The sequence below is a fragment of the Plecotus auritus genome (assembly GCF_963455305.1).
Source record: "Plecotus auritus genome assembly, chromosome: 8".
NCBI lineage: Eukaryota > Metazoa > Chordata > Mammalia > Chiroptera > Vespertilionidae > Plecotus > Plecotus auritus.
The window spans coordinates 55,907,295-55,925,009 of record NC_137782.1 but is presented as its reverse complement, the minus strand read 5'-3'; the positions used below and the strand labels follow the sequence as shown (position 1 = coordinate 55,925,009).

The 17,715-nt window shown below is 39.5% G+C and overlaps 1 protein-coding gene across 2 annotated transcripts; it reads right to left on the bottom strand.

Annotated features, from left to right (window-relative positions):
• Positions 1–373: 373 nt before the first annotated feature.
• Positions 374–17,066, bottom strand: NARS1 (asparaginyl-tRNA synthetase 1). Of its 2 annotated transcripts, none has more exons than XM_080684031.1 (15): positions 16,199–17,066; positions 15,107–15,189; positions 13,262–13,327; positions 13,077–13,169; positions 12,901–12,990; positions 11,825–11,903; positions 10,803–10,873; positions 9,982–10,068; positions 7,761–7,982; positions 7,459–7,658; positions 6,689–6,824; positions 5,803–5,916; positions 3,242–3,373; positions 2,568–2,699; positions 374–2,033 (listed from the first exon to the last, which is right to left on the bottom strand). In XM_080684031.1, the coding sequence occupies exons 1-15, from the start codon at positions 16,239–16,241 to the stop codon at positions 1,902–1,904; spliced, it is 1,680 nt and encodes a 559-aa protein (XP_080540157.1). In that variant the 5' UTR covers positions 16,242–17,066; the 3' UTR covers positions 374–1,901. The 2 variants fall into 2 exon arrangements, with proteins under 2 accessions (XP_080540157.1, XP_080540158.1); XM_080684032.1 differs by having other exon boundaries at positions 15,107–15,186; positions 16,199–16,359.
• Positions 17,067–17,715: the final 649 nt, after the last annotated feature.

Sequence of the window (17,715 nt, the reverse complement as noted above, 5' to 3'; positions counted from 1 at the left end):
TCCAGTGCATGAATTTTCATGCACCGGGCCTCTAGTTGAGAAATAAAAGCCCAGTGAGAGGAGAGTGCCACGAGAGCAGGGGCTCAGAACCAGGGTGTCTGTGTGCTGGACACTCAGCAGGGATGTGGGAAAGAGTCGTGACGCCTGGACCACAACCACACAGTGAAGGAAACGAAAGCCCACCTCTGTGAGGTTTGCTGCTCACTGGGCCTGATGTTACCATGACCTTGACTTCCTACCCCATCTAACCCCATGCCTCTCCCTCAGTATTTATAATTATCAATTAATTTACACAATTAAAATTTAGGATAATTGAATTAACCCCTCCACCTAAACTGTGATCAAATGAATTGCCTACTTGAATCCAATCATTCACATTCTTACAAATATTTTTTATTTAACAAGATAGGCTAAATACACTACAAATGCCCCTTTTCCTTGTCATTTCACTTATTGCAGAACAGGATCTAATTTAATGTGTTCAAAAATAATGCACAAAAAGATGTAGCTAGGACCTACATCTAATTTTTAAATATCATTCCTTTTCATTACCGCAAATGTTAGTAATACCTACTAAATTTAGTCATATCTATCTTGATATCATATTATACACACATGAAAAATAAAAGATAAAAAATGCAAACACATGAACTAATGTGAGACAGAAATGTTCAGCTTAAAAAAAATTAAGCCGCCCTAACTGGTTTGGCTCAGTGGATGGAGCGTCAGCCTGCGGACTGAAAGGTCCCAGGTTGGATTCCAGTCAGGGGCATGTACCTTGGTTGCGGGCACATCCCCAGTAGGGGGTGTGCAGGAGGCAGCTGATTGATGTTTCTCTCTCATCGATGTTTCTAACTCTCTATCCCTCTCCCTTCCTCTCTGTAAAAAATCAATAAAATTTTTTTAAAAATTAAGCCATCAAAGAGTTTTTACGTGTGTCCATTTATTGATTGCTGAGAATACAACCTGAGAATACATGACATGCATTTTGGGGGAGAAATTAACCAAATCTGAAACAAAGCCATTCAAAAAGCCTGCTGAGAGTTAGTAAGGGAGTACAGATGAGATCTGGGGATGACTCAGTCACTTAACAGTTGTTAGCAAGATTCTATGTGCAAATTCTTTGGGAACTTATTCTTAGTTATTTAGGAACTACCAGGAAAGAGGGAAGACCAGTCTGCCTTTAATTTAAATTAATGCTAGGAAGGATGCTGTGCACTGAAGCGCTGAAAAAAAATTTTTGCTCTTCAAATTAAGACAGTTCCATTTTTACAAGTTCTTCCATATCAATCCGTATACCTCAGAATTACAAGCAGCTACATGGATTTAGAGAAGATTAATAATGATACAAGAGACTATTCATTTGATTCCAGCATCTACTGTTAAATTGTACTCTGTTCTAATACTAGCAAATTTTTACATCATAGTGTCAATCTTCCCAAGATGTTTAACCCATTGATACAATAAAATGATACAAATTAAAGAATTTCAGTTGTAATTAAAAAGACAGAAAGTTTAAGTAATTGGAATGTCTTAGACCACAATTAAAACCTGTTTAATTATATATATATGGTATATATGTGCAAGTATTATAACCTATAATTACATAAAATGCTGAAATATATTCGTAATAGCAGAGTTACATGCCACGTATTTCTCCCAAATTTTGTAATGGATATTTTTTCTTAAAATGGCAACATCAATGTCACTTTATGTTCCAGTGTTTTGGATTGCTTTCTGTGGTAGCAGGAATAGAAAACAAAAAACAAAAGGAGAAAACAGAACCAGACACATCCCCATAGAATAAAAAAGGGAAGATCTTGGCTTTTTGTTCTTTTGGACGAGGCAGTCTGTTGCTCTCAGGAACCGTGTGCTGGCCTTCGTGCTTCAGGAGGCACCGGTTATGGCTTGCAGCGCTGGACAAAGCGAGGGTATAAGCATACATCTCGGATGTGATACCTATTCAGAATCCAGGTCAAGAATCGTTCCAAGCCCAAGCCATAGCCTCCATGAGGACAGGTGCCATATTTTCTCTGTTTAAAAAGAAGAGAGAGGAATATGCTTAGTTTACAGTTTTTCCCAACATAGTTAAAATTTTCTACTGTGAAATGAGTTAGCTTATTGTGGTTAAGAACTCAACCCTTAATCTAAATACCTTCATGGAACAAATGTGAAGAAATAATTTGGTATGAAAAAAAACAACCAGGGATTAAGTGCTACCTTGGAAAGAAGAGATTTCAAACTTTAAAACCAAGTCAATGTCATTGGTTGTAAGAGGAAAATGAAAGATAGCACTAGATATTTGGTTAGATCCAATGACAAATGTTTAAAAACTCAGCAGCGATGAGCAAGGCCAGCAGTTAAATAGGGTTTCAAATGAAGTTAACATGTCATTAGCCAAAGCCAAAAACTAGCAATATTCACATGACACATTATTATAATCATGAAACTGAATATAGCTCTTTAAATACCAAAGTTCCATCCTGAATCATCACCTTTTAAAATTCAATTTATACAAAACTATTACAGTAAAAAAATGTATAGAGTATTTAAAAAATTGTTTCTACCTGATCTGTGTACCAGTAATAGGGTGTGGGGTCAATTCCTTCCCTTTTATAACCTGCCAGCATTTCTTCACTATCCCAGATACGCATTGAGCCTCCCACAATCTCGCCAACATTGGGCATCAACACGTCGACCTTTAACAAGTAAATCAAATGCAGTTACGACAGGCTATCAGTCATGACATTGCTCTATAGTTTAAATGAAAATCACAATTCAGCCCTAGCCGGTTTGGCTCAGTGAACAGAGTGTTGGCCTGTGACTGAAGGGTCCTGGGTTCAATTCTGGTCAAAGGCACATGCCCAGGTTGTGGGCTCGATCCCCAGTAGGGGGTGTGCAGGAGGCAGCCGATCAATGATTCTCTCTGATCATTGATGTTTCTATCTCTCTCTTCCTCTCCATTCCTCTCTAAAATCAATAAAAATATATTATAAAAAAAAAAATCACAATTAAGCTCCAATAGCTAAAGGAGTACTATGATCATGCAAAATGCAAATATTCAAATTCTGTAAGTTAACTAAGTAAATTTATTAGAGAACACACAAAAAAAAAAACTTCTCAAAAAAATGTCATTCTAGATTTATAATGAAGTATTTGCCATGAGCTGTATATTATCCCAATAACAGTCTCCACCCCCTTGAAAAGCAAAATCATTAATACTATTCGAATCACAACTGACAGATTCGGTGAGGCGGGAATCCTCAGGACAGCGCTGCATATAGAAGGACTTGATCTCCACAGGAAATCGACAAAGCAAGATGGGCTCATTAATGGTGTCCGTCATCAGTCTCTCAGGAGCTTCAGGGATATCCTGAGGTTCAACAAGACTTTATTAACATTTACAGCTCTAAATGCAATAAGACAGAAGCAGCTCTTTCACCCAGTAGCTACCCTTCCTCTTCTTAGTGCAACACAGGAAGAATCCATACCCACCATCACCCAGACACACAGGGTAAGGGACAATTTCTTTAAAAATCAAATAAATATATTTTAAAAACCCAGTTATTAAATAAACTATAAAATGATCTGCAACCTTCTACAATATATCTCACATGCCATGCTGCTTGAGGAATGAAACCCCCCCCAAACAATAAAGCCCCACCCAAGTCATTATCACTGTGACTAGATATTGCTCAGTCATTTTTGTCAATGGCTAGTTTTATCTAGCTCTGAAGCAGACATGGTCCATTTCATCCCAAAAAACATATGCTAATCAGTGAATGCTCCAGAACATCACAGATATACACACAGTGTATGTTATTAATAACAACAATCTTTTGCCTGGCTGGAAGAGCCCAGTGGTTAAGCGTCGACATATGAACCGGTCACATTTGATTCCTGGTCAGGGCACCTGCCCAGATTGTGGGCTTGATCCCCAGTGTGGGGTATGCAGGAGGCAGCAATCAATGATTCTCTCTCATCATTGATATTCTTATCCTCTTTCTCCTTCTCCCTTCCTCTCTGAAGTCAATAAAAACAAACAAACAAAAAACAATAATCTTTAAACTCTCCTAGTATCTGCACTTTCCTATAATAATAAATCTGTGTACCTTCAATGATAGTATGACACTGTCATAAGACAAATAGCCAATTCAAATTTTAAGTGTAACCACACCTGGAATAGTTAGCCAAGATTTGTTAGGTGATGATGAATCCATTCTCTCTCAAACATCCTTCAGTAAAACACAGATAAATGCCACTGAAAACTCCTGTCCCAGTAAAAATTGAAGAAAGAACTGGACAAGACTCACTGATTTGTTTCGTGTAGGAACTGAAATGGAGCTTAGCAATCACCTGGCCCACCAGTTTCCAAGCTCTAGCCCCTGGAGCCCTGTGCCCTCTAAAGTACAGAGAGATGGGAGGTGAGTGGGAGAGCTCTGGTCTCTCAGCTTTTATCTATTTTGCACCCTAGAGTTATCCTGAGGTTGAATAAGTTTTAATTGAAGGAAAAGGGGTCTTTTCCAAAAGTCTGAAGACTGTTTAGCTACTGTAGCATACTCTTGTGTATGGGTGTAGAATAAGGACTGGCATGCCCTTATCACTTCCTGTGCCAGGGACCCTGTAAGGCATTTTGCTCATTGAGTCCTCACGACTTTGCAAAGTGGATGTTACCTCGGCATCAGAGATAAGGAACCAGAGAGCAGGGTCACTGGCCTTCAGTTATACAGCAGAGGACAGAGGTGGGAGCTAAGCCCACCTGCGAAGGCTTCTTACTCCAAAACTAGTATTCTTTCCACTCAATCACACCACTTTGCTAACAGTTCTAAAGTCTTCAGTACAAAATTCTATTATACATCATCAATTGAATCCATGAAACATTAAGAGTAACTTACATAGGTCCAGTCTACTGTTTGTCCTCTCTAAATTCCTTCTAAAAACAAAACAAACCTCTAGCTAGCAGTAATTACATTTCGTCTGTAGAATAGTTGGATTTGCAAATATTACGCAAGGAATGGTTAAATGCACAGGGAAGAGGGCTGAGAATTGTGTTAACAATTTATACCCCCATCCTGGCAGCTCAGTTGGTTAGAGTGCTATCCTGATATGCCAAAGTTGTGGGTTCAATCCCCAATCAGGGCAATACAAGAATCAACCAATGAATTCATAAATAAGTGGAACAACAAATTGATGTCTCTCTCTCTCTCTCAAATCAATAAATAAAAAATTTAGCAAATAATCTACACCCCAAACAGATACCCACTCAGTTTACCTGGGGCCCCAGGTCACCTTCCTTATCAAGGCTTCTCTTGGTTTTGTATTTTAACCAGCGGCTATTTTCTTCTAAATCAAAACACGAAGGAGTTTAGATTTACTGTTTTGCGAGGAGGGATCCTTTTTGCAAAGCCAGATACTTCCTCCAGACAAACAAAACAAATATATATACATGCTAACATTCTGCATGTATAATTTTATAGTTTACAACTTTCTGAGGCATCCTGGCAGCCTAGAGAATTACAATCAAGCTTATGACTGACCATGGAAGAAGAGAAAAGAGGCAATGGTTGAGGTGTGAAGGCGAAAAACTTGCTAATATTTATTGAATGCTACAGTAAGGCACTGTTCTAAGGCTTACTCTACATCTCTTAAGTCAAATGAACCCTCAGCCATCCTAGAAGGTTCAGTTACCATAGATTTGATGGCAAGCAGATGCCTCCTGCATCTCTGGTTAATTAAGCAGAAGTAGCAATCCACTTAAGCACAATGCCGCCTTTGAAACAATGATTAGAAAGGAATACATACCTCTCCAAATTCATAGAAAGTTCCATCTTCTTTCTTTATATTGTGTTCTTTGAGCCACACAATAGCATCTGAATAGTTCATCCGTTTGAAAGGCCGTTTGGGGGGCTTGAAATTCTACAGAAGGAAAAATACAGTGTATATAAAGAAACCATTAACACTAAAATTTCCATTTTAAGAAAAACTACTTAGTACCATTGTAAAATATTATTTCAAACTAAAAATCAATGTGGATATTCCTAAAAACAAAAACATATGAACTTCCTCCTAAGTTAAAATGTTATGAAATTACTGACAATTATTTTTTTAATGCATGAATATAAAAATACTTTAATTTTAAATGCTTCCACCTTTAAAGTACTCCCCTGAAAGGGATGTCAAAAAAACATTAGATAAAAGATGTTTCAAACATTCTGCAGGGCTCTGATTGAGGGGGAGATGAATGGAACTGACTACTGGTGGTTACATAACTGGAATCTTTGTGGTAATACACGTGAGAGCATAAACTAACTCCAACAAACTCATTATTCCCTGAACCATTGGTGTGAAATTATATATTGTTGTTACTTCCAAAGGTGATTCCACTTTTACTGAAATGCAGCAGTCACTGAGCACCAACTATGTTGCTTATTACATAGTCCAGTTAATGTGTCCCTAACAAAAACAAAGCCACAGATGATCTTATCTCTTCTTTGTGTATGTACATGTATGTTTGAAGCTGTTTGCACATTCTTGGTTAGTTACCTTTTGAAGTAGCGTGGAGAAATGGCAATTATTAGTCACTTATTTCAAAGCTTGCCAACCCATTTAATCTATAAATACTGAGGTTGAAAACAACATTGCCTTCCAGAAATCATAATTTTGTATTTCCATAAAACACTACACCTACCGGATTGAGGTCATACACTATGCTTGCTGCGGGTGATTTCAAGACTCTATCTACCACGTCACAAACCAAGTCCTCCAACCGGTTCAGGAGCTCCTCAAAGGTCAGGAAAGGACACTCTGCCTCCACGTGAGTGTATCTGAAGAATGAGACACTAGCTCAGAGCTGCTCTTCATTTCTACTAAGTTTCTCTCATACAAGGATTTTAACATTGGGAAATTGTCCAGAAAAGTAAAATTCCAACCTTGCTAACTCTGCAAATTAGTTTTAGCACACACCTACCTTTCTCCTTTAAATAATGAATTTTTGTTTATTCCTTAACACATAAAGGATCAAGACTAAGTAAAAGGAAGGCCTTAGCTAGCTATGGTCTAAGAGGCAAAACTTCTTCCATGGTTTCAATTAATTTATTCAACTGCTCTTCATATATCCTCTTAATATACCAACACATTTACATAGGCATCCTTTGACTACATAAAAATTGCTTTTCTAAACAATTATTTTTACATTTTTTTAAAAATATATTTTATTGATATTTTACAGAGAGGAAGGGAGAGGGATAGAGAGCTAGAAACATCGATGAGAGAGAAACATCGATCAGCTGCCTCTTGCACACCTCCCACTGGGGATGTGCCCGCAACCAAGGTACATGCCCTTGACCGGAATCGAACCCGGGACCCTTCAGTCCGCAGGCCGACGCTCTATCCACTGAGCCAAACCGGTTTTGGCTATTTTTACATTTTTAAAAATAAAAATAAAAAGACAATTCATACTCAGCCAGGTGCCTTCTTGTTCTGGATTGTTCTGCCCTGTATGACTGTGCAATACAAAAAACATCTCCCAGAGCTGGAATGCAGGTCTCCAGGTACAACTGAGAGGACTGAGTCAAAAATGCCTCTTCTCCAAAATAGTCAAGCTTGAAGAGTGTAGCACCACCTTCTACTTGAGTTTGCACTAATGTTGGAGGAGTAACCTGTTCAAATGGAAAGGAGTAAAGAAAGCCTACTGTGAGCACTTCTGTTCAAGTTGAAGAATGGCCAAAGGTATCATTTGCAAGAGATGAGTGCACACTTACTTCACAGTACCCCCTATCAAAGAAGTGATCTCTAAAGCACCTAGTGACCACGGAGCGTGCTTTCAGGATTTTGGACATGTTTTCTCCTCGGATCATCATGTGTCTGTTGTTGAGCTGGACATCAACGTCAGACTCTTCGTTGATCAAGTTATCAGCTCCTCCAGCAGGGGCCAAGCCGATCAGTTCCCAGAAGTCACAACTCAGCTCATGGCCCCCAGGAGCCTACATTTTTAAAAAAGGAGGGAAGGGATGAAAGGGAAGGAGAATGAAACAAAAAATTTACAGTGGTAGTAAAAATTTTAATTTGTGTCAAAATGTAATAGATTCAAATAATCTTTCTGACTCCACATTGCTTGAACCTGCCAGGTCCCATGACATGTGGCTTAGAATCTTCTGCTTAGTCCTGCACACACATATGCTAATCATTCAAGGATCTAACTTGTAGCCTAGAAATTACTGAAACAACCTCCCTGCTCGCCACGACTTCCCCAGATAAGGAAGGTATGTTAAAAAAAAAAAAAAAAAAAGTTTATTTATAGGAGCCTTAGCCCGTTTGGCTCAGTGGATAGAGTGTCAGCCTGTGAAATGAAAGGTCCCAGGTTCGATTCTGGTCAAGGGCACATGCCCGGGTTGTAGGCTTGATCCCAGTGGAGGACTTGCAGGAGGCAATGATTCTCTCTCATCATGGATGTTTCTATCTCTCTCTCCCTCTTCCTTCCTCTCTGAAATCAATAAAAAAATATTTTTTAAAAACCCACACAAATGTATTAAAAAAATTTTTATAGGAATCTTGTGACTGGGACCAAGACAATTGGAGTTTGTTGAACAAAAGCAAAGAATTTTCACACCCCCTTGGGCCATTTCTGGCATCCAGACGTCTGTGGTCCTTAATCACCTCTTGACTTTAAACCCCTCCTGTTCTCCCCTGTCCCCTGACATAAAAGATGACTGAATTCTGTACTTTCTCAAGGTGGTTCTTTAGGATGCTAGTCTGCCTTCTCCTCTGCTTGCTGGCTTCTGAATAAAGTTGCTTTCCTTACCCCAATTCCTTCTCACTCAACTTACTGGCTATTGTGCAGCAAAAACTTTGAGTTTTTACTTGGTTACAAAAATTTTTTGGTAAGCTGATATTTCTAAAAATCTCATCATTATTAGCCTACCCTTCTAACCGACCCAATAATTCAATTTTATATTGACATATTTAATATTCCTTTCAGAGTTAATTCACATACAAGTTTTTAAAAAATTAGAAAGCACAAAGTAAAAAATAAAACTACAATCCCACAACTTGGAGTAACTACTAACTACTATTAACATTTTGGTATATCTTTCTAGCCTTTACCAATAATTGAAAGTAATACAATACTCACATTGAAAAACTCTTTAAATGCAAAGTTTTTACTACAAGCTCTTTCTCCTTGGAACATATATCTAGTAAAAGTTCATATTCTCCCTGATAATTCCATTAAAAACAATTCATTTTAGAAGCCACCAATTATGAAATACATAATTTTCTCCAAGCCAAACACTGGACAGCAAGTAACATCATAACAATCACTCCATTTCCCAATCACATTAATCCCAAGGAAAATCCAGGGAACTTGGATCAGATATTCACTCTAAATACAGGTTCTTCTTTTACATGAGCTCTGACTCTCTTTTATCAGTATTTCTAGTCTATTAGGTAGACTCTAGGGGCTCCCTCTGGTGGTTAGTACGTCACCTTTGTTTTCTTTCCCAGCCAGGGAATATAACTGCAGTAGTTATTTGAGCAATAATTACTAACAAATAACTGTAACTGGTACAGGTTATGTGCCTGTTGGCTAGGAAAACAAACATCTTTTTGCATAGCAGTTATATTTAACTTTTTTAAGATGTTCTCAAATTCTATCCAGAAATTTTCAGATTTAGATTACTGTTCTTTCCTGAAATTTCTTGGATTAAGTTTTTATTTCCACCTAGCTGAAAAGTTATTCACACACCCACAGCAAAGTGGCTACATTATGGTCTATGAGGATTATTCAGGAATTCTACAAAGGTTGGAAATCCCTGAGTCTGTCACATCTTACGAGCTGTACAGTGGGATTTCACTGGAAAAGGAAAAGGCATACTAAATTTAGCAACTGCATCATATTTGTATATTTATATGCCAAGTACCAAAAGTACAAATTGGAAAACAAACAAACAGCTATTCACCCAGTGAGAAAGTCAATCCACTCACCTGCTTGCCCTTTGGGGTAAGATTTAGCATTCCGTACACTGCAACACTACTCTCAGTGGACAAGACTACTCCATTGTAACACTGGCACTATAAAAAGATCAAGTTCAAACTTAAGTTATTCACATTTACATTAAAATATTCTAACGTTTAGAAAGCAAAGGGGTCCAAAACTAGTAAAATACGATGGCCATCAATTTTTAATATTAATAAAGAATAGCTATTTTTATAAAAGATTTATCTCTCTCTCTATATATATACACATTTATGTAAATAGATACTTTACATACATACATAGGCATAAATGACACTAGCCCACATCTCTTAAAAATATTTGAAAAATTCATTTTTATTTGAAATTCAGACTGTTAAAATAATACAGAGTCAATATGAGCTATGATCACCAATATTTGTTAAAATCATTAGAAGAAAAGTGATGGGGAACTTTATAATGGAGGGAGGGACCAGGCTATCAACACCTGAGTCCACAATTAAAAAAAAAACAACACAAAAAAACACACCAACCAGACATTATGTGTTTCACAATATGCAATTGGAAGAGCTTTGCCCATGAAAGTGGTGCCAAATATCTATATATCTATATACACAACATATATATAAATTATATATGTAGATATATGATTAGACTTAACATCCAGCTTATACAATTGACCAAATTCAGAGAAATTCCACAGGACAAACAACCAGTTTTTCCCCAACAAATAAATGTTTTCCATAATAATAGTTAAAATTCCAAAAACTAACAATAAAGAAAGCTACTGAAAAAATTGAAATTTTAGCCACAAGTAAAAGAAAATATTTACCAAGTCATCTGACAAGACACACTGAAGATACCCTGTACCATCCCGCAACACCAGAAACATTAAGTTCTTTCCTGAAAGTGAGAAAGAGAAATGTATTGAAAGTTCAGACCTCCCAGGGGCTGCCCTTCCTCTCAAGTGTCACTGGTTCTATCACTACTCAGTGTTTGTAAAGCATGTTATCTTCTTAATTGTACTTTCAAATTCGATGTGATCCTCATGACCCATGCGACCATGGGAAAGCAGACAGTAAGCAACATGAGATGAGGGATTAGTCCTATTAGCTGCTGACGCCCAAGCAATGCCTAATGGACTCTGCACTAGGTGCGAGGTGCAGAAAGACTGTGGTAGAGAATAATTTTTTCTTATTTACGTCTCTCCCTTTTTAAATGAATCTTCACCCGAGGATATGTTTTTAGAGAGAGAAAAAGAGAGAAAAGCATCGATGTGATCCCTACGCGCTCAGACTAGGGATCGAACTTGCAACCCAGGTATGTGCCGATCAAGAATTGACCCGCAACCTTTTGGTTTTCAGGATGACGCTCAACCAATTGAGCCACCCGGCCAGGGCAAATGTCCCATTTCTTTTTACGAAGGATTTGATAACCACTTACAATAAAACACATGTAATAAAGTAATAAAAAGAGAAAGAGAAAGCAAAATATCAGGAGAAGCAGAATGCAAATATACTAATCATAAGTGTCATGAGTACTACCATCAGTAAGTTTCAGATTTGGCTCTCTACTTCCTGCTTTTCATTAAAAAACTAAGTTCAACTACACAAATATTTATTGGACATCTTCTGATCACTGTGATTGCTTACAGTTAAATAGCATTTTAAAATTTTTTAAACTTTTAATAGTCATATTGAATAAGAACAAATTTAGGATATAAGTCACTATCTCCTTTAAAAAGCTAGCATCCAAAAATCAAAATATTTCCAAGTAATGTTTTTACATTACTCTTCATCTAAGACCAGGTATATTTAAAAATAAAAGAGAGAAAAGGAAAGCTATGCCTTTTACCTTGCCTTCGCAGCCTGTGGACCCAGCCAAACACTTTAACTCTTTGGCCTCTATATCCTTCTAATGCATGAATCTTCACCTGTCAAATTAAAATAAATAACATTTCACTAACTGTGTCATTTATCACATATCAAATTTTCATTAATATGAGATAGATGACAGTAAAGTGTTAAAATTTCAAAAATGGTGCAAAACTACAGATTAGTAACTCTACTGCAGGTTAGAAACAGAAAATTTCACCATACTGAGTGGTTAAAAAAAATCTGAGTCTTCTTTCTCTTAGTGCAAAACCAACTGTGAGAAACACCCAGAATTTCAGCTATGGCTACAGAAAATCAGCGAGTAAATGAATTCACAATAGCAATAATCCAAATCCACACAGAGCCCTTTCCCTGACCTCACAGTCCCTCCATAAATTCTGGGAGGTAGAAGTTAACAAAGGCTAGCTAGCTTTTTGTTTGGGGGATGAAGGAGAATAGAGAAGATGAGTAAAGGGGATGGTGAATACAACCAAGAAAACAGCTTCCTCACTAAAAAAACAGGAAAAATATGGCAGTTCATCAGCAATCAGAACTATCTGAAATCTACGCATGCCCACTCACAGGCCAGCATTCTGTTCTAGAAAGAATAGAGAAGGAATCCAATCTCATAAAATCACAAAACTTTGTATTTAAAAAATCCTGTCCGACTGGCGTGGCTCAGTGGTTGAGCATCATCCTATGAACCAGGAGGTCACAGTTCGATTCCTGGTCAGGGCACATGTCCAGGTTGTGGGCTCGATTCCCTGTGTGGGACTTGCAGGAGTCAGCTGATCAATAATTCTCTCTCATCATTGATGTTTCTATCTCTCTCTCCCTCTCCCTTCCTCTCTGAAATCAATAAAAATATTTTTAAAAAAAAGAAAATGAACCCCAAAAGAACCACCAGCCGCAAAACTCTAAAACATTACTTCTCTCTATCCCTTCTTCTAAAAGGAAAGGAAAGACCGACAATGCAAAGGAACAAACCTCATGGCAGGGCCCTCAGACACAGAAATAACAGTTTGCCGTGTTTGTGACAATACATGTCACACTTACACATTTCGGCTCTGGAAGACTTGGATCGTTTTCAATGGTAATCTTCTTTGCTTCTTCCAGGTTCTTTTCTCTTCTCAAATTGTCTTCTGCCTAATTTTAATGATAAAGCAGTTTGTTAACACGGTTCCTAGTGTTCTAACATTTGAAATGTTTTCAGTTGCGAATTCATTGCTCACCTCTTTCTTTTCCCGGGATTCACTCTTCATTTGTTCCCTATGCCACATTTTCCTAATGTTCTTCATCTGTGATTTAGAAATAACATCCCACCGCTAGAGAGAACAGATATTTAGTTTTTCAAGACCTCTATGTTCTGATGAATATTCAGAAAATAAAATTCAGTAAAGGTTTTCGTTCACCCTACCTCATTTTCTTTTTGTGAATCTACGTAAATGGTAGGAAATGGTTCTTTTCCCACTGTCATCAAAGCCTTGGATGGGGAGAGAGAAAAAGAAAATATCCTTAACATTGTACAATATTTGAGATCAAAATAACACCTTTATTATGAGGCAATTTCAACCATAGGACATAATCAAGAGCCAAGAAGAGATCCCAAGAGTGGAAAGTCAGTATTGATATATCGACTGGTTGAAGTACCAAGAACTTTTTTTTTACCTTTTGTATCCTTTTGCAACGTTCTAGCAAGTTCAGTTACATAATATAGAGTTTCCCAGCCACAAGTAGACTAGAAGCAACAGATTTTAAGTGGGTAGGGGCCAGAGGGAGTTATGCTGACAACAGAGGAGACAGATGATAGCAAAAGCCAGTTACAACTCACATCTAAACGATTAATCCTGGCTAAGGAACAGATAAGCCAATTCTGAAACTCTAGTAACAAAATAATGGCTAAGAACACAAAGGGCTAAGTTTCATTTAATTTTAAAAATTACTCTTATGTAGAGTATCTCTTTCACTAATACTGGAACACATCAGCTTTGCTGTTATTGAATACTAGAGGCCGGGTGCACGAATTCATGCACGGGTGGAGGCCGGCCAGGGGGAGGGGCCGTCAGCTCAGCTCCCTGGTCGAACTCCAGGTTGAACTCCTGGCCAAGGGGACAATTTGCATATTAGCCTTTTATTATACAGGATTTTATAATTCATATTCTTTTTTAAAAAAAATAGTTGAAAGTATGTAAAAGATAAATGTTTTATTAACTACTTCAAATTTTCTTCCAAGTTGTTAAGTCAACCAAGAAATAATTATAAGGAATTACTCTCTCCAATCATGAGATCTAAAGCTTACAAAAAGCTTTCTAAAAGTATAGCTTCTAACCTAAAAAACACCTTTCCTCTGTTTTAACAGCAGTTCCAACTCAATGACTGGTACAGAGGAGTGGGAAACCTGGCCCTTTTAAAAAACACCGAAGAACTCATGTTTTTAACCATCAGACTTTGTAGGGATGTTTGCAAATCATTAGGAATTCACTTAATACCTGACACTCTCTACTAATCACTCCTTTTGTATGACTGAAATTGAAGGAGCCAAACTGTAATTCCCCAAATCAGAATGGCATGCTTTTGCTAACAGTGACATTCTGCAAACATTCACCTAAACAGTGTTGTCAGTTTGGGGAACTCAAGTCACCCCAACAGCCCAGAAATGAGAGAAATATTTTCCCCTAAGAGTTAAAAAGTAAGAACTATGTATGACACACCAAAGCATAACTGGAGAGGATGCTCCCAGGAGAGGAACACTTGATAATAACCTAAATAAGTGTTGTAACATAGGCAACACAAAGGGGGATTGGCCAGGTATGGACACAGAAAAAAAGTGTCAGGGCAGAGCTTTTCCTAGCGCGTCCAAGGAGGGAGCTTTAACATTGCATTACCTGGCAGGTGCAGACATTTCAGTTCAACAGGCAAACCCACGGCTACTTAAGGAGGGATGTCTTGACCCACACCTTAACCTGAAGCTGAATATTATTTCAACAAGAACTGAAAAAACTGGCCATCTGACGCATTGGAGAGACACATTCCAAGATGCAATGCCACATAAGGAAAAAAGAAGACATTTTTAAAATGTTCAAATAAGTTTAGACTTAGATCTAATACTGTTAAAGCTACATTTCTTTACACAATCTTTTTCCTTTTTCTGAAAACGCTCTTCAAAACCTAGTGCTTGAAATAAATTATTGACAAGACACGTAATAATTGACATAAGTCATTCATAAATGCAAAGCTGTTCTGCTATGAGAGGAGACACTACCTTTAGACCGGTTTTAAAAGGTTTCTCCTTGGTTCCATCACCTGTCGCATCATTTCCCTCTCGATCCGAGACGTATAGCTCTGCTGTTTTACAAAGTGAGAATAAGTTACATAATTGGATAATAATTATCCGTCATCTCATACTGCAACTACTTCATCCATTCTTTATTTCTGTGAACAGAACAAGCAGCTGATTTACTATAGTAAAAAACTGCCCAGCCCAAAAGAAAATGTATCGCAATTATTTTCCCAGACCCCTATTTCAATGACATCCATCTCATTAGCTTTGATCACTTGAATAATCTGTGACCCTGCTTCCACCTCCTCGAGTTCCCAGTAATAAAGAAGGCTTTGAAGTTGGCTAGACCAGCCTGGAATCCTGGGATGTTGTGCCTTCACAGCAAGGGTGGCCCTGCGGAATTCACTTAACTTCCCAAGCGTATTTCCTTGACTATAAAATAGGGAAACAACGCCCACCTTGAAGGCTGCACTGAGGAGGAAATAAAGTCACACATACAAATCAGGTACCCAGGGTCAGTGCCCAAATGTCAGATAAATAGCGGTTCCTTCTGGTCTCTAAAGGAAACCGAAGCTCTGAGGTGAAACACATTGCAGAAGGCCTCGCGACTAGGAAGTCTGCTAGGGAACCAGGTCTGCTTTTCCCTTTTCTACTGCTCCGTATGGAGGGCCGGGGGACCTCAGCACAAATGAGGGTTGTGAAAGAGGGTTCGAATTCTAAAGGCCTTTCCTGACGATCACTTTGAAGAGTGACGTCGATGAAGGGTACCCTGAGGTCCAACAGTGCCTACCTCAGCCGCATCACGGGATTTTCGGGGGGCAGGGCGGGAGCGGCCGCCACACCAGGCCCGGGGCCCAGAGGGCTGGAGGGAGGCCGGGGCGAGCCCAGCAGCCTGGCCCTGCGGGCCCAGGCCCTGCACACCCGCCCTGCCATCGTTCACGTCTGAAGAGTGGGGGCACGCCCACTCAGCGCGAGGCCACCAGCAAGTGCTGGTAATCGGCGTGAGCGAGGCTCCTGCCCCGGGCAGAGGCAACGCGCCACCTACACACCCGGGGGTCCCAGAGCCGTACTCACCTAGCACCATCCCTGTGGTCGCCCGGGTCACCTCCAAGGACATCACCTCCCAACACGCCGCCGCCTTGTCACCGCAACGTGCACCGGCGGCTTCCTCGACTCCAACGTTGCATCATATAACGTCGTGCCTAGGTCGCTCCAATGAGTCACCCGAACATCGCGGCGCCATTGGTTACAAGAGGTTAGGTGACAAGGGCAAGCGTGACTGCGGCCGCCATCTTTGGGCCGGGCAGAGGCAACTTCCGGTCCGCCCGGCGCCCCGCCCCCCTGACTCGCCCCGCCCCGCGTACTCCGACATCCGGGGCACCCCTGACCCGGGACTCCTGGACCATCGGACTCACCCGGGGCGGCCAGTCGTTCCCTTCCGTCTCCTCCTCCCTACTTTCTACTTTCTCCGGCGAATTTTACAATTCTGCCCCCAGCGGTGGGCTCCAGGGCCCTCTGGGAAACAGACGCCGGATTCCGGTCCATATCCCCAGACGTGGGCTTGCTTGTGGAATTAGTGTCTTTGTTACCAGAACTTCAGAGGTTTTTCCTTGAACTTGCCTGCCTGCACATACTGGCCCAAAGAAATGCACGAGCAGGAGTTTGCAGTATAAAAAGAAAATACAGTTTAATATTGAATTGGCCCATACGGAGGCGGGAAGCTAATGCTCAAAGCCACACTCGATGGCTGTAGGGCGAAATCACAAGACCTCGTGAGTTAGGGATTTGGGGTCATGTTAGGAGATGATTGGTGGGAGGTGAAGGAAGGGTGATGAATCATTTCTTCTGGTCTTGAGGACATCACTGAGGACCTTTCCAGGGTCCCTCTGTCTGGTCTCCTGAGAAAGTAGCCAGGGGGTTGTTCCACCTTAAGGCTCCGGACCTGAAACAAGATGTTATCTTTAGGCTGCCAGAGGTCTGGACTGTGTGACCAATACTCAAGTCCCAGCTACTGTCTTCTGCTGCCTCCGGATTGCTGATTATCTGGGGGAAAGTCTGGGTCTCTGAGGGGTAGAGAGAGGATTTTTAGAGTTAGGATTTAAAACTGAATTTAAAAAATAAATAAATAAATAAAACTGAATTTAATCAAAATCACAGGAACCCTTAATTTCTTCCTCATTAGATGTATTGAGCACCAGCAATGAGGTGGGGTGGGGGTGGGCGTGAGGAACATAGATAAGAGTAGTCCTTACATGCATTACCTGTTTTGAAACATGACACTTTAACTTCCTAACTTAAATTAATGAACATACTTCTGTATTTATAATTTGGACAATGGTATATCTGAATGCATAATAATCTGGCCACTCAGTGTGTGTGTGTGTGTGTGTGTGTGTGTGTGTGTGTATATATATATATATATATATATATATATATATATATATATGGTATATATATACCAACTGAGCCTCACCGGCCAGGGCTGTGGTATATTTTTATTTAAAGTTACAAGGATCACCATAGGGAGGCGTAATAATGTTGTGAAAAGAACTAGGGCTTCAAACCTGGTTGGAATTCTGGTTCTGCCTTTA

Excerpts from the sequence above, each read along its gene's own strand:
- NARS1 (XM_080684031.1), bottom strand. The coding sequence starts at position 16,241 with ATGTCCTTGGAGGTGACCCGGGCGACCACAGGGATGGTGCTAG. Across the intron at positions 15,190-16,198 it reads GACCACAGGGATGGTGCTAG|CAGAGCTATACGTCTCGGAT; the intron begins GTGAGTACGGCT and ends TTTGTAAAACAG. Across the intron at positions 2,700-3,241 it reads ATTCCCGCCTCACCGAATCT|GTCGACGTGTTGATGCCCAA; the intron begins GTCAGTTGTGAT and ends TACTTGTTAAAG.